We start from the raw sequence: 17579 nt of genomic DNA, 5'->3' as shown, positions 1-17579 counted from the left end.
ATCAGAGGGAAACCACAAGGTGCGCAAACCTAAATTCGAATATCCTGATATGATGGCGCCATTGAAAACAAAACAAGTCAATATAGGGACCGAAGAAGAGCTGAAGTACACAACACTCAGGGACTATTGGGACGATGCTATAGTAGAAAAGGTTGTTGAATTTCTCCGCGAATATCGAGACTTGTTTCCTACAAAGATCACGGAGCTAAAATAGATCCTAGGGGACTTGGGAGTGATGAAGATAACATTGAAGCCGGACGTGAAACCTGTTAAGCAGCGGCCCTACAGATTGAACCCAAAATATAAAGCAAAGGTCCGCGAAGAACTGGACAAGATGCTGGCAGCAGGAATCATTGAGCTTGTCGAGGAGTTCGATTGGGTAAGTCCAATGGTGGTGCAGGAAAAGAAACAGAAGGGTAAGATTCGGATCTACGTGGATCTCAGCAAGCTCAATGATGCCTACGTAAATGACCCCTTTCCAACACCATTTACAGATGAGGTACTGGAAAATGTGGGGGGTCAGGAAGCCTACTCGTTCACGGATGGGTTCTCAGGATACCACCAGATCAAGATTGCGCCAAAATATAGGAGTAAAACGAAGTTCGCTACCGAATGGGGTTGCTTTCAGTACACGATGATGTGCTTTGGTCTAAAGAATGCGTCGACGATATTTTCACGAATAGTGGTAGTAGCATTCAAAGAATTTATACACAAGTTTTTAGAGGTCTATCTGGATGACTGGACTGTGTTTGGACTAGTCAAGAAGCATGTAGCGAGCTTACGGTTAATGCTGGATACTTGTCGCTGACACCAGATTGCGTTGAATCTCAACAAGTGTACTTTCCTTATCCCATTCGGGAACCTGTTAGGCCATGTGGTTTGTAAGCAAGGCTTGATGGTGGACCTAGCAAATATCATTGTCATACTCAATCTACAAGCACCGCAGAGTGTCAAACAATTACGCGCCACTCTGGGTCACACAGGCTACTATCAAAAGTTCATCAAAAGTTACACCCAGATCACGGCTCCGATGGAACAATTGCTGAAGAAGGATGCTACTTATTTTTGGAATGAGGAATGCAACAAAATCCTATAGACGCTTAAGGAAAAAATGGCTTCAGCCCCTATATTGGTCTTTCCGAAATGGGAAGTCAAGTTTCATGTGCATGTTGACGCGTCATGTATCGCACTAGGGGCGGTACTTACTCAACCAGGAGTGGAGGGACTGGACCATCTGATTGCATTCGCAAGTCACCAGTTGTCAAAAGCTGAAAAGAATTACTCCACCACTGAGCGTGAGGGATTAGAAATGGTATACGCGCTTCAAAAATTCCGCCATTATCTGTTGGGAGATCACTTTAAGATGTATACCGATCACTTCGCATTAAAATACCTAGTGAATAAGCCTGTGTTTGGGGGGCGAATCTATCACTGGCTGTTGTTATTCCAAGAGTATGACTTTGAGGTCGTCGTTAAGCCAGGATGTCTAAATGCAAGCCCAAATCACCTATCCCGAATTGAGACCAGTGAAGAACCCACAAATCTAGAAGACGGACTTCCGGATGCTCAGCTCTATGCGGTGCACGTAGCGGATGGTCATTTTGAAGATATAATCCATTTCTTAACTATAGGGACCACACCACAAGGATACTCTGTTTAGCAGAAGAAGGAATTGGTGATATACATAGCAGACTTCATCGTGATTGCAGGACACCTCTACAAAATGGGCAATGATGAGATCCTGCATCAGTATGTCCCGGAGTTCGAGCGAGGACAGATCCTGGCCGAAGCCCATGGGGGGGTTGCTGGCGGACACTATGCAGGTCATGCCACAACCTAGAAGATACTTCGCACAGGATTATGGTGGCCCACTCTACATCAGGATTCAAAATCTCCCTGTCGAGCCTGTGACGTTTGTCAATGGATGGGGAAACCATCGCGAAGAGATGAAATGCCACTCCAACCACAAATGACACTACAGCCCTTCGAGAAGTTGGCAATTGACCTCGTAGGACCTATTGATATGCAAGGAAAAATTGGCGCGCAATATATCATCACCGCAACAGATTATTTAACCTAATGGGCTGAGGCACAACCAGTTAACGATTGCATGGCTGCAATAGCTACGAAGTTTTTGTTCGAGAATGCACTGACAAGGTTTGGCTGTCCCAAAATCCTCCTGAGCGATTGGGGAACGCATTTTCTGAATGAAACCATCAGCGCACTCATGGAGGAATTCCAAATATATCATCAACAAAGTATGCCATACCACCCACAAGAAAATGGGACCGTGGAGGCATTCAAAAAAATCTTGGAGACTGCATTGACCAAGGTCTGTAATACGTGAAAAAATTACTGGGACATGTGCATCCCTGCTATGCTATGGGCATATTGAACAACGTGCAAGAAATTGATGGGCCAGACACCTTTTCAGTTAGTCTATGGAAAGGAGGTCGTCATGCCTATGGAATATATTGTACCTAGTTTGCGGATCGCAGCAATCATAGGTATGGCAGATCATAGGGCTTTGGAGGAATGGCTCGTGCAACTCGAAGAAATGGAGGAGGAATGATTTTTGGCTAGATTCCATCAGCAAGTGCAGAAACAACGGTAAAAAGCATGGCATGATCGCCATATCAAGGTGCACACCTTCAAGGAGAATGATCTAGTATTGTTATACGACAGTAAATTCGAGAAGTTCACTCGCAAACTCTAAATGCATTGGTTGGGACCCTGCGTCATCAAACAAGTTATCGATAGGTACACGGTTCAGCTGGCTAAACTTAATGGAGACCCCTTCCCAAGCTAAGTGAATGGCAGTTGCCTGAAGCTCTACACAGGCGAATTTGCCGCCTGACTAACCATTCGAGGAACAGTCTCACCGCTCCAACCAGTTGAAAGAGAGCACGGGATGGTAAAACAGTTTGGAGGAAGGCGCGCATACCAGACTACGCGTCAAACTAGATCAGTGATAAGTTCGGGGTCACACGACCAGAAGTGCGCCACTGCATGGCTACGAAGAAAGGTGACCGTATTTGTCATTGTTCATGACATGATGTTTGCATTATGGCAAAAGGGAGTGGGAAACACGCAATTAAGAATGGTAGTACGAGTCCGATATGACATGAGCCACCATAGATTTTAGATGAAGACACTAGAATAAGCGAGAATCAGTGAATTTGAAATTCGCATGACTTATAAATCATTGAGGGGTATCCACTGGGTGACATTCACTCCTGAAAAACTGGGTATCAATATGGGGCTATTCATTCTCTCTGCACAAGGAGTATGCCCGAGGGTGGTGATATGGCTGCTGAAGAAGCGGGACTCTCTAAGGCGCATGGTGGTGACCATTGCGGGCATCCCGTAGATGGTAGCATCAACAGTGGGAGATGTACCTGAAAAAGGGAGACATGAAGCAGAATTAGTCTGGATGTTGTCGCTCCTCCCGGGGGTTAGCCAGCAAACTACACCAGAAAAGCGAAAGGATTGACAGACGGAGACCACGGGTAGATATGAAAATACTAAGTCAGCTCTGATATCTCTTCAAAATTGGGATCTTACAGACAGCAGCAATGGTCTTGCAAAATTACAACACAGGCTGTAGCAGACAGTGCTAAGAGAAGATACAAAGGTCAGAAGTGACTGTGGTGGTATCAACGGTTGTCCGCCCAAGAAATAATGCAAACTAATAGGGAGTAAGTCGGTCTGTGGACCATAGTTAGGTATAAATAGAGCACGGCTCTATGGGGGGAAAGGCATTTCTTGGTTGAGTAGGATTTTGGAGATTGGATATGTAATGGGTGTCTGAGAAGGGCAATTAAAGAGTGTCTGTAAGTCTGAGTCAGGGGATTGGGTAGAGGATAGAGGCTCTGCAGCTGTGTGGGCAGAGGCTGGAAGAGTCTGCAGCTATGTGCGTGGAACCCTGTAGCTAAGTGCGCAGGGCAAATCTAGATGTAAGGGTGACCAGTGGAAATAAAGATAAGTTTCTTCTAAATTCTGTGTTAATCTTGGACTATCGCAACTCTAGTTTTATGGTTAATGAAACAGTTTTTATCTATGCGCGTATGCTTATTGAGTACTTTTGAATCAGTTGAATCTTAATACGTGACTTAAATGAAAGTAATAAATGTTTGCTTACAGACTCCTCTAAGTAGATCTGGGTTATAATACTTAATCAAATAGATTAGATCTATAATCAAGAGTAGTAAGAAAAAAAGCTAAGATTATCTGGATCTGTGTGGATCTAGTGCAGTGCGAAGCTACAGGATGGCGCACGGACCTCTCAGACCACATCTAGACATCCCAAGGGTGCGGAAACCTGGTTCCATCACCCTCCCCTGCTACCTCGGGTGAGACCTCAGTCTGCGCTTCGTGGGATGTTACCGAAAGGGCTGGTAGTTGCGGGATTTGCTTGGCTAAATAATTCTTACGATCCTAGGTCAGGCGCATATAAGCCAAAACAATGTGTTATTTTAATTCATGAGCTATATCTTCGTAAATTGCATGTATGTACATGAATGAAAATGGGATTAATTGGAATGTTTTGTTTTCTAGAATTATTTATTTCCTTTTATTTATTATAAAGGGATGTCTCTACTTTGTGCTAAATGAATCATTAATCTAAATTAATCAAGAAACAAAATTAGTCCTATAATTTAACATATTTTATTTGTCCATGGCATATTTATAAATAATAGTTTTTGCATTTCATTTTTTATTTTTTATGTAAAATATTTTAAGGCAAGTTGAGAATTATTTCCTTTTTCTTAAATTAATAGCAATTATAGTTATGTTCTTTCTTGTATCATTTCATTTATGTTACATTAAGAGTCAATTGTATTTTATAATCATTCTTTCAGTATAAAATATAATTCATTATTTTAATGTTTTAATTTTACTTCACACCAGTTAGAGTTACTATTCTAGTGATTCCCATTTAGCGTATATTTGTATATAGTCGATTAACTCCCCCTAATTAGTTGTGTGTGTGTGTGTGTGTTATAGGATACCAAATTGAACTATAATTATTTCATTCTTGAAAGAGGAGGAAATATTGGGAGAATAGAGCCGTAAAACCTATCACGAGTTGTTATCCAAAATATCTTGGGTTATTAAATAACCTCAGTCAAGTTTTTTATTGCTATTGGCAGGTGGTCATTTCTTCCCATCAACAAATGGCACTAGAAGAAGGGCCTCTCATGCTTTAAATGGCTAAAGGGAGCCATAAGAAACCTCTTATCACTCATTCCCCAATAGTTACTTGTAGAAACTTTGTGGGTGAGATTGCTACCACTTCTCACTGTAATCAAACTTCCACATTACCTTCTTAGCTTGAATGTACTAGTGAACCCGTTACTCCTAAACCTTCATGAGATAGTTATGAGATTGAAAAATCACTCCAAAATTCTGACAAAGTGTTGTCCAGGGCTTAGGAAAGAGGAGCAAGAACTAGATCTGATGAGCTGCAAAATTCCCAACATATGGTGACACCAATTGACTTACAGCTAGAATATCCCATTGTGCTTGATCCCCAATCGGGAAACTCTTAAACTACCAGAATATTTAATGATAGATTTCATGACATTTTTATTGGTCAAATTGACCTTAATCAATCAGAGCTCGAAATTCCTATTGTTTAATCCATATAATCACAACCTACTCTCCTAGGAGGATCTGGTCCACCACCCTCTCCACCAATTTCCTCTTCATATTATTTTTTTGAGGATTCATCTAGCGAAGAAAGTTCCTCATCAACAGAATTAGCTAATTCACAAGGTTTGCCCCATATGGCAGACAATTAGGGAGATAATCAAGGAAATAACTAGGGTAACAACCATTACACCCCATGGCTTGACCAAGATTTAATTGTTGTTCCAGGTGTACAACATCCTTTACCAAGAAATCCTTCAAGCTTTCTCCCAAAATATGGTCCTGACTATAAACAACCTGCAAATGATCACATAAAAATATTCATGTTGTCTTTTAGAAAAAAGAGAATATGCCATGGAGATGGTTTTTGTAGGTTGTTCCCATATACATTTGAGGAAAAGGCCTCAACATGGTACATTTCCCAACAACCCAAAATCATTACTTCATGGATTCAATTTGAAACTATATTTTCAGAAGAAAAAAATTGGGGATGATAAAACACCTGAAGTTCCAGTCATGGAATTAGCTAAAATAAAATTGGAATGCAAGGAAAGAATTAAATATTTCAGTGGAAGATTTCATGCTTAAAAAAAAAATCATGTTCAATCCATGCCTATTGAAAACCTTGTGGTTTCCTATTACGTGAAGGCCTTACCTACTGACATTGTCATGTGGGTGAAGAGAGCCCAAAAAGAAACCTTCCAAGCAGCCTTTGAGAAGTCTATTTCTATTTAAAAGGATATTATTAGCCTTAGCGCTAATCTTGACATCCAATGTAATAAGGCTTCATCCTCACATAAGAAAGTTTCCATCATATAAACTACCCTCAACTAAGAAGGAATAGGGAGCTCTAGGTCTTGAGAGTCTTCAGAATGTCCTAAACAAGTTATCAAATGAGGTTATTGACCTGAAGAAGAACTCAAGTGAAGGGCCATCAAACATAGGTAATTTTATACCCTTCAAGCAACAAATTCCACCTAAATCTACCCCTCATGTTGAAGGGTTAAGTTGTTATGAAACCAGCTCAAGAAAAAGATAGAAAAGATAGATCAACGCCTTAAAATTCAGCCTCTTCGAGGGGGCAACCTCCTTTACATTACATAAATGAACAATTCTTGGATGATTCAAATTACAAAACCTCCTTTCTATATATAGGAGTCTAAGGAGTCACAATATAACCCAACCGACCTAACAATAATAATATAAAGCCACAAAAATAATAATAGAGGGATTCTATGGGGCACAGTAATAACAATATGGGGACAATTGGGGCACAACAATATTAATAAGGGGTACAACTACAATAGTAATGGGGTAATCACTAGTATTATAGGGACCCAACATGCCCCTCTCCTTCAAAAAAGTGTTGTCCTCAATGCTTGAGTAGTTCTAGATGCTTCTGTATAAAATTCTCATCCTCCCATGTGGAATCTTCAGCAGATAAGTTCTTCCACTTGATAAGATACTCTGAAATTGATCGATTTCGTAGCTGTCAAGTTCTTGTTTCTGTGACTGCTTCTGGTTCCAATATAATTTTTCCTTCCTCGTCAAGTTCTGGCAATATTGTTTGAACTGGGAGCTTATTGCCTATAACCTTCTTTAAACATGAAACATGGAAAACTGGGTGCAATCGAGAAGCTGCAGGAAGCTCCAATTTGTATGCCATAGTACCAATCTTTTGCAACACCTTGTACGAACCATAATACTTTGGTGATAATTTATTATCCTTCTTAGCTTTCTTGAGGGACTTTTGCTTATATGGTTGTAGCCGTAGGAATACCCAATCACCTACATCAAAACTTCTTTCACTGTGATGTTGATCTGCCTGTTGTTTCATTCTATTCTGTGCCAACACGAGGTTATCCTTTAAGAGTTGGAGGACTTTTTGTTGATGTTCGATGTGATGTTCCATTGCTTGAACCTTAGAATTTTCTCTTATATATGATGTGATGGATGGTGGCTGATACCCATAAAGTGCCATAAATGGGGTCATTTTTGTTGTTGTATGGAAGGAAGTGTTATACCACCATTCAGCCAGAGGCAACCATTTGACCCACTGTGTCTGTTTATCAGAGACAAAGCAACGAAGATATCCTTCCAAACATTTGTTTACTATCTTAGTTTGCCCATCAGATTGAGGATGATAAGATGAGCTATGAGCTAACTGAGTACCAAGACAAGAAAATAATTATGTCCAAAATATTTCCAGTGAAAATGGGATCTCTATCACATACAATAATCTTTGGGTTTCCATGTAGCTTTTGAATTGTTTCCATAAATGCACTAGAAATTGTACTGGCTTTAAATCGATGTGATAATGCACAAAAGTGTGCATACTTGGTAAGTCTGTCAATTACCACCATGATGACACTCTTTCCCTCAAACTTGGGTAAACCTGTGATAAAATCCATTGAAACCTCCTCCCAACGTTGGCTTGGAATGGATAAATGTTGTAATAGACCCGGTGTCTTAATTGTTTCAACTTTATTTTGTTAGCAAACCAACCATTCCACCACAAACTTTTGAATATCTGATTTAAGGCCATCCCAAAAAAATTCCTTCTTAACCCTGTGGTAAGTTTTAAAAATCCCGAGTGCCCTCCTAAGGGAGAAGTGTGCAATTCCATAAGAATCTTTTGTTTTAGCTGGGAATTCTTACAGAGGTATAAGCGATCTTTGTACCATAATGAATCATTTTTCCAGCTAAATGTATCTGATGTACTGGAATCTTATTGTAACTTTTGAATAAGTGCCCACACTTCTTCGTCATTCTTCCATTCCTCCCTTGCTTCGTTTATCCAATCTGGTTGGATAATAGAAATGGCGCACAACAATGCTTCCACATCCTCATCCTTTCTTGAGAGTGCATCTGCCACCACATTTTGCTTCCCTTTTTTGTAGATGATTTCAAAGTCATAACCCAACATCTTTGTGACCCACTTTTGTTGCTCTTCAGAGGATAATCTTTTTTCTAAAAATTATTTAAGGCTATCATGATCTGTTTTTACCTTGAAGAGTCTTCCCATTAGGTAGGGTCGCCATTTCTTAAGTGCATGGAGTATTGCCAACATTTCCTTCTCATAAATACATTTGTGTAAAAACATTCCCTTGATTGGACGACTTTCAAAAGTAATGGGTCTTTCATCTTGCATTAAAACAACACCAATTCCATTTCCTGAAGCATCACATTCCACAATAAAGGTTTTTGTGAAGTCTGGTGTAGCTAAGACAGGTGCTTGGCACATTTCCTCTTTAAGATGTTCGAAGGCCTTTGTTGCTTGTAGAGTCTATGAAAATGCATCTTTCTTCAATAGTGTTGTTAGAGGTGTTGCTATTCTGCCATAATTCTTAACAAACTTGCGATAATACCCTGTCAACCTGAGAAATCCTCACAGATGCTTTATGGATGTGGGGATTTTCCATTCCTTAATGGCTTTAATTTTGCTAGGGTCTACCTTAACTCCTTCATGAGATACAATATGACCCAGATATTCCACCTCTTGTACTCCAAAGAAACATTTGGATCTTTTTGCATATAATTGTTTCTCCTCTAATAGTTGTAGCACCATGTCAACATGTTCAACATGATCCTTCCAAGACTTGTTGTAGATTAGTATATCATCAAAAAATACTAACACAAAATTTCTAAGGAATGGTTTGAAAATTGAATTCATCAAACCTTGAAATGTTGAGGGTGCATTGGTAAGGCCAAAAGGCATGACCAAAAATTCATAATGACCCTCATGAGTTCTAAATGTTGTTTTCGGAATGTCTTCAGTCTTCATTCTGATTTGGTGATATCCTGAACGAAGATCCAACTTGGTGAAGTAAATTGATCCATGCAATTCATCCAGTAATTCATCAATGACAGGAATGGGAAACTTATCTTTAATAGTGAGCTTGTTGAGCTCCCTATAATCCGAACACATGCGCCATGATCCATCCTTCTTGTGCACCAATACTACTAGAGCAGAGAAAGAACTTTGACTCGGTTGAATTATACCAGCCTCTAGCATTTCTGCAACCATACGTTCAATTTCACTCTTTTGGGCATAGGGATATCTGTACGGCCTGATGTTTGGAGGAACACTTCCTGGAATCAGATGAATAGCATGATCATGATCATGAATAGGTGGGAGACCTTTAAGAGTCTCAAATACCTTGGAATGATTGTCCAAGACTTTTTGAAGATCTGGAGAAATAGATGATTCCAATGTGGAAACATCTAGCGAACATAATTGTGGAATTACACCTTTTCGTTCCTTTTTTAGAAGCTTTGTCATACCGTTAGAGCTGATTATCTTTCCCGGTTTCCCTACAATACCCCTTAATTCAACTTCCTTTCCTTCCACAGAAAATTTCATGAAAAGTTCTTGAAAATTAAAAGCTATTGTACCCAATGATTGTAGCCATTGGACTCCTAATACAACATCAGCACCTCCCATTGGAATGGAAAGCATTGGGCTAGTCAATACATATTCTCCCATGGATAGCTTGATATTATGGCACTTTCCAGAGCAATTTATTGTTCCTCCATTTGCAACCATCACTTGACAGTCTGGTGCTGGATATAAGAAGCAATTCAATTCTTTTGCTACCTTACAATGAATAAAATTGTGGGTACTTCCTGAATCAATCAACATTATTACCTTTTTCTTCTTGATTTTTCCTTCTATCTTGATGGTTTGAGGAGTGGTAATTCCCGCCAATGCATTACAAGATATGGTCGGATTCATTTGTTCTTCATCTAGGCTTTGTTCCTGGAGTATATCCTCTTCTTTTGACCTTTCTTTCTCCTTTTCTTCTTCCTCTTCACAATCTATGTAGAATAATTTCTTCTCAGCACACTTATGACCTTTAGTGTATTTTCTATCACAACTGTAACAAAGCCCTTTTGCTCTTTTTTCTTCCAATTGTTGTGGTGTCAACCTTATAGGTTGTGGAAGACTAGGGGCAACAACACTTCCGTCTTTATAGTTGTGAGTGGTATGCTTCCTGGTTCCCATAATTTTGCTTTCCATTTTTCTTGCTAACCTGAATGCCTTCTCTAATTAATCAGGTTCCTAAAGGCGAACATCATGTTGGATATTATCCTTTAAAGACCCTATGAACACATCAATCCTATGCTCCTCTGGAATATCTTTTACCCTTATGTTCAATTTTTGGAACTCCTCAATGTGCTCCATTACTAAACCCTTTTGTTTCATTTCCTCCCCTTTCACCATTAGTAAGTATTTCTTGTAGAAAATTTGTCAAATCTGCCTTCAAATCTATCTTCAAATCATAAATCTTGGCTTCCACGCCCTTTATCTTAGATTCCACTCCATTTATCTTAGCTTCTGTTAGCTTTTGTGAGACTGAAATTTGTTGCACTTGGTCTTGTAATTTTGATATATCATGTAGCATTTTTTCCTCTTCTTCATGAGTCATGCTAGAGCTTTCAGATTGCTTACTAGGTGTTTGCATTTTCTTTGCTCAGGGCATCAATCACCGATACTAATGCTCTACTATGCCCTTTCAATTCCTTCAAAATAATTTTTCAAACCAAGCTTAAGAAAAAATTTAAAAAATCTACACACCTTTTTTCACTTTTTAGGAGCTCGATATTACCTCTAATGTATCTTTGAAATTTCAGATCATCCAATTCTGAAATTGTGACCTGTGGTAGCCTTCTGTGTCCTATTTCCAATGCCACCAGTCTGACCCCAATTGGATTCTCCAATGAAGAGTTATGCCAAATCTCCCACAGTGACCTAATTATAGACTAATTCAGTAGAGCGAACTTGTACGACGTGCCACATGTCCTTGTTTTGACCTTTGTCTCTGAAAAGTATATACAAGAAACTAAAATCCGTCCTCTTTCTGTACCTTCTTACAAAATTTCAATCCGATGTTCAGAGAGAAAGTTATGATGATTTTCCCCAGGTCACCTGTTTGGAATGTAATTTAGGAGTCTGCAAAAATACCAACTTTCTCAGATCATATCTCCGCAAATATAGAGCGAAAAACTCTGAAATTTAGACCCGAGCTTCAGCATGATGTCTTCTCAAATGGGTTTTTTTAAGCTTCTGAAACATCTCAGAAAAAAAATTATAGCGAAAATTCCACGATGACCTGTTTGGAGCAGCAAAACCCTAGAATCCAAAGCTCTGATACCAAATGTTATGAAACCAGCTCAAGAAAAAGATAGAAAAGATAGATCAACACCTTAAAATTCAGCCTCTTCGAGGGGAAAACCTCCTTTACATTACATAAATGAACAAATCTTGGATGATCCTCCTTTCTATATATAGGAGTCTAAAGAGTCACAATATAACCCAAGTGACCTAACAATAATAATATAAAACCACAAAAGTAACAATAGAGGGATTCTATGGGGCACAGTAATAACAATATGGGGACAATAGGGGCACAACAATATTAATAAGGGGTACAACTACAATAGTAATGGGGTAATCACTAGTATTATAGGGACCCAACATAAGTGTTGAAGAAACTGATAATATTCTTCAAGCACTAATATCAACAATTCCACCTAAATCTACCCCTCATGTTGAAGGGTTAGGTGTTGAAGAAATTAATAATATTCTTCAAGCACTAATATCAACAATTGACACATCCTCTATTGATAAAACTGAAGAACCAGATGAGGGGGTGGAAGAAACTAATGTCAATAATGATGATGATCAAAACGCTCTTACTATGGTTCACTTTGTTGATGTTCTTATAACTTGTTTGAAAAAAACCATGAAATTCTCTTCATGAACCAAGATCCTTACAACACTCATGGTAAAATTGTTGTTGATGAATCTAGTACATCTACCACTGCTAAAGGTAAAAATGTGAAAAAAAGGGTAAAAACCTCCAAAAGCACTATTATCCCACATTTAGAGTATGACCTTATTAAAGATCAAAAAAGACTCAAAGCCAACATTTCAGTGTTTAAGATGTTGAAAATGCTTATGCTGATGTAGAAGGCTCAATGTACTTTAGCTAAAATTTAAGGTTAGAAAATAGCCCCAAATAATGAAGTGGCAAATTTTGATAAAAATGGGACAAGCCCAATCATTATAAAAATATGTCCTTCAGATAATTCCCCTATGCAAACTAGGAAGGCTAATGTCCCTTCTTTCTTACTCACCTTCGAAATTTACAACATAAATGTACCCAACTACAAGATTGAGTATGGTGCTTCGTCTAATGTGATGTCTATTTCTCTTTGTAAAAAGTTGAATGTCAACATGAATCCATTCTAGGTAAAAATTATATAGATTGATCACACAAATGTTAAAGTGGAAGGGGAGTTAAATGATTTCCTTATTAGATTGTCTTCATATTATAGAGTTCATCTGACTATAGATATTATTGTTGTGTATATTCCTTAAGTTTATAGTTTATTTTTAAGAAAAGATTTGTCACAACGTCGTAATGGTTATTTCACTGTCGATTTGTCGCATTTATGGTTTCCTTGGAAAGGACATCCAAGTAAAATTAGGATCAACAGAGAATTGTATATGCAACAGATTTTTATTGACATCAATGATCTTAATGAGCCAATCCTGATGAATGATTTTGCAATGGAAAGTCTTGATACATATTTTGGTAATTTTTCAATACATATTTTGGTAATTTTTCTACTGAGATTTCCCCTTTTATGAATTCTAGAAATCCATTTTAACTAGTATTTTGTATGAAAATTATTAAACCAAATAAAATTTTGATTTATATTGAAACTACTAAAATTAAATATGATGAAGTATGGTCATTATTTTGGACATTGGATAAACCAATGCTCCCAGTGTTTTTCACGACATGGACTAACCACCTCCCGTGGATCCTTATCTTTGGCGATGTGATCATTGACTAATACCTGTGGGTTTTAGTCTAATGGCAATTGTGATTCCCAACAAGTGGTATAAGAACATAGGTCACGAGTTTGATACACACTTAGATCGTGTTGGGGGGGAGATTGTTGTACATTGGATAAACCAACGCTCCCTGTGTGTTTCATGACATGGATTAACCACCTCTTGTGGATCCTTATCTCTCGCGATGTGATCGTTGACTACTACGGTGGGATTTGGTCCAACGACAATTGTGATTCCCAACACATCATATTTTGATGTGTCAAAATCAAAGGAAGGTATTGGTGATGGTTGATTACTACTCGATCCAAAGGAAATAAATTATTTATTGATTGTAGGTTATAATTTAATTTCACTAATAACATTGTAGAGTAAGAAGCACTCATCGAAGGGCTCAAAAAATCTATTGATATGAATGTTAAAATTTTGAATATATTTAGTGATTCTGATATCCTTGTTAAGCAATTAAGAGATTCCATTCACTTTATTTCTGCCCATTTAAAAGCTTATCAAAATGAGATATGGGATTTTCTTTCAAATTTTCCATCTTTCAATATTTCTTCTATTCCTAGATCTATCATTCAAGAGGAAAACTTCTTAGTGAATGTAACTTCTAGATTGATTCTTGTTGAATGTTTTGAACCTAAATATTTTTATTTTGTGTTTATTTATAGGCTATCCATTCCTAGTAACATTACTAATTGGTTTGTCTTTAATAATGACCAATAGATCATTGACTTCCTCCACATGGAATACAACTTCCAAGATGCGGTAATTAATGGGCTTACTCACAATGAAAGTATTTGAAGTTTCTCACAAGACCATAAACAACATTCAGTTTCAGAAGAATTCAATACGGTAAATTCGACCCCTAAATCGATTTTGAGTTTGGAAACCTTTTAAGATTTGAATGGTAAATTTAAAAAGGTGTTAAATTGCAAGGCTAATAATTCCTCTAAGAAATATGAAATCCTTAATTTAGTAACTCAATCCAACCCCTAGAATATTAATTTAGGCATAGACTATACTCCTAAAGAAAGATCATATTGTATTCGTTAGTTCAAGGAATACAAGGATTCATTCGCTTGGACATATGATGATCTAAAAACTTTTTATCTGAATATCATGCAACATGCCATCCCAATGAAACCACAAACTAAGACCTTTCAATAGAAATTAAGGAATATGCACCTGATCTCAGAACCTATTGTTAAGGCTAAACTGAACAAGCTACTTGTAACCCGAATAATCTCCCATCCTCATCATATCCAATGGGTTTCCAATCAGGTACCCGTTAGGAAGAATAAAAGAGATATTTTGTTATCTGTTGATTTCTGAAATCTAAACAAACCCTCTGATAAGGATAACTATCTTATTCCACCAATGGGGGAGATCCTACAGTTGGTTTGCGGCTTTGAAATGTTGTCCTTATTGTATGGTTTTTCAAGCTATAACCAAGTCATGTTTGCACCTATTGATCAACTTAAAACAAAATTTCGAATTCCATGGGGAACCTTTGCATACAAGAAGATGCCTTTCTGATTAATTAATGTTGGGGCAACTTTCTAAAGGGAAATGGATATTTCTTTTTTTGGCTTAATTAGTGAAGCAATTTTTATCTATTTGGATGATGTTATCATGTTTAAAAAAAATATATCTGACCATTTATCTCACCTAACAGATATATTTGAGAGATGCAGAAAATTTTGCATTTCCCTTATAACCCCAAAAATTTCATTTTTGTTGTCACTAAGGGAAAGTCACTCGATTTCATTGTATCTAAAAGTGGAATAATGATAGACCCTGAATGAACACATGTAATTTCCAGTTTGACATGTCTTACTTGTAAAAATGGAATGCAATATTTTCTTGGAAAGATTAACTTTTTTAGTTGCTTCATTCCATATTTCTCAAAGATAATGAGAATATTGCAAAATCTGGTCAAGAAGAACTCTATCTTTACATGGGGTAACCAAGAAAGGGAAGCCATTTCCGAAGCTCCTACTTTGATGAGTCTTGCTTCCGCTAATAAATTCACCTTGTATACATTTTCTTTTGACACTGAATATGTTGTTCTTCTCACCCAGAAGAACAATCATAACCATAAAATTTGTATTTCCTTCATGAGCTCTACTTTTAAAGGGAAAGAAATGAACTATTCAGTAGTTGAAAAAAAAGCCTTCATTTTTTTTAAGGCAGTGAAACATTTCAGACCTTATATACTTAAATCTAAGACCAATATCATTGTCCCTTATGCATTAGTGAGAAATATGCTAGTACAAAGGGAGCTCGGTGAGAAAATATCACATTGGATGATAGCCCTTCAACAGTATGACCTAGAAATCAAACCTAAACAAACTATTAGAGGTCAAGGACTTTATAAGTTGGTCACAGACTCTGTTATTCCACATAATGAATATTCATGTTCGAATAATGAATTTTTTGTTCAGGATGAAATTTTATGCAATTCATCTAATTATGATTCTTGGTACTCTAACATAAAATTGTTTATGGTACATGGTATATCCCTTTCACACCTTCATGCGAAGAAAATAAGAGCACTTAGATTTAATTTGGCTCCCTTTTAGCTGATAAATAATATTTAAATAAATAAGATAGAGTACTGCTCCATTGGTTAAAAAGGTAGGATTCTAAAAAAAATTAAATGAATTGCATTTTGGACTTGTTGATGGTCATTATGGTGTAGACACCACCACACAAAAGGTGATAAGAGCTACCTAATCTTGGCCCCAACTATTTAAATATGCTCACACCCTTACCCAAAAGTGTAAAATATACCAAAAAGTTGTTCGTAGGGTTAAAATATAATTTTTCCCCTACATCCTATCACAGTCGAAGCTCCTTTTCAACAATGGGGATTATACATCATTGGTCCTATGAACGATGCCTCATCCCTCCAACATAAGTTCATTATAATAACAACTAACTATTTTACAAGGTGGATGGAAGAAGCTCCTTTCCGCGAGGAAAACACAAATCAGGTAATATCATTTCTTGAGACTAATATCATGACTCGATTTAGTGCTCTAAAATTAGTTATTTTTTATAACGCAATCTGTTTCTCATATCTTGATCTAAACTCTTTTTCTCTAGAAAAAGGGATCAAAATTAAATATTCAGCAAATTATTACCCTCATGGCAATGAGCTTGCTGAATCAACAAATAAGAATTTTATCAAAATTTTGAAGAGAATTATTTATGGTCATTAGAAGTACTAGCACATAGCCCTATTCAATATTTTAGTATGGGATGATCAGGTTACCTTGAAAGCTGCCATTCGAAACTCACCATGTTTCCTTGTGTATGGGAGAGAGGCCATACTTCCTCCTAATATAATTTATTCCTTCATCACAGTTATCTCAAAATGTACAAGAGACCGTGTGTGCTACTATGCAGACTGGAATTTATTCCATGCTCAAGTTATAAGAAGAAAGAGAAAAATCCAAGAAAAATCTTGATGGACATCAACAATTTGTGTTGACAGTATGATGCATGTGTTGTCCTTGATGGAAATGCACTTGTAATAGAATTCACAGGTCAGTTCAAAGGTGACAAAATGAATACAACAGAATACCATAATGATAAAGGTATAAACAGGATGTGTTTATAGATGTTACAGAAAGCATGGCAGTTCAGAGGAATGATAAAGTTGGAAGTTCAAGAACTATATTTGGGTTATGTTAATCCAAGTCAAGTATGCACGTGAGTTTGGTGAATAAAAGTAGCGTATGGTTTTTTCACCATGGTATTCTAAATGCTATGGGTCCTTACCATGGTATTGGCCCATAGTAATGAGTGTGACAATGAATATTGATCCCGTCAAAAGATTACCACCGGCACTAATGTAGTTTTGACCCATGGTATTGGATAAGGGCTAACTATATAAAGAGGTGAAGATAAAAGTACTAAAGTGTGCAAGTGAAAGGATTTTTTATGGATACTTCAATCTGAAGTATATTTGAATTGTAAGGGCCATAATTCTTGCATTGATTTGAAATAATTATGCATTGATGAATACAATGATGGATCAGGATCATGAGAC

The 17579-nt window shown here is 37.4% G+C and overlaps 1 protein-coding gene across 1 annotated transcript in view; it reads left to right on the top strand.

Moving 5' to 3' along the window:
- Nucleotides 1-334: 334 nt before the first annotated feature.
- LOC149153955 (uncharacterized) overlaps nt 335-17579 on the top strand; it is a 69711-nt gene continuing 52466 nt past the window's right edge. The window contains exon 1 of the mRNA XM_089443987.1: nt 335-617. Coding sequence (XP_089300113.1) covers nt 335-617 — 283 coding nt within the window. The remainder of the gene's footprint in view (nt 618-17579) is intronic.

This window comes from Pinus tabuliformis, chromosome 9 (genome assembly GCF_031772625.1).
Source record: "Pinus tabuliformis cultivar Carrire ecotype Pingquan chromosome 9, CPIR1, whole genome shotgun sequence".
NCBI classification, from domain to species: domain Eukaryota; kingdom Viridiplantae; phylum Streptophyta; class Pinopsida; order Pinales; family Pinaceae; genus Pinus; species Pinus tabuliformis.
The sequence above is the reverse complement of the archived record's forward strand: the minus strand, read 5'-3'. Positions and strand labels throughout refer to the sequence as shown.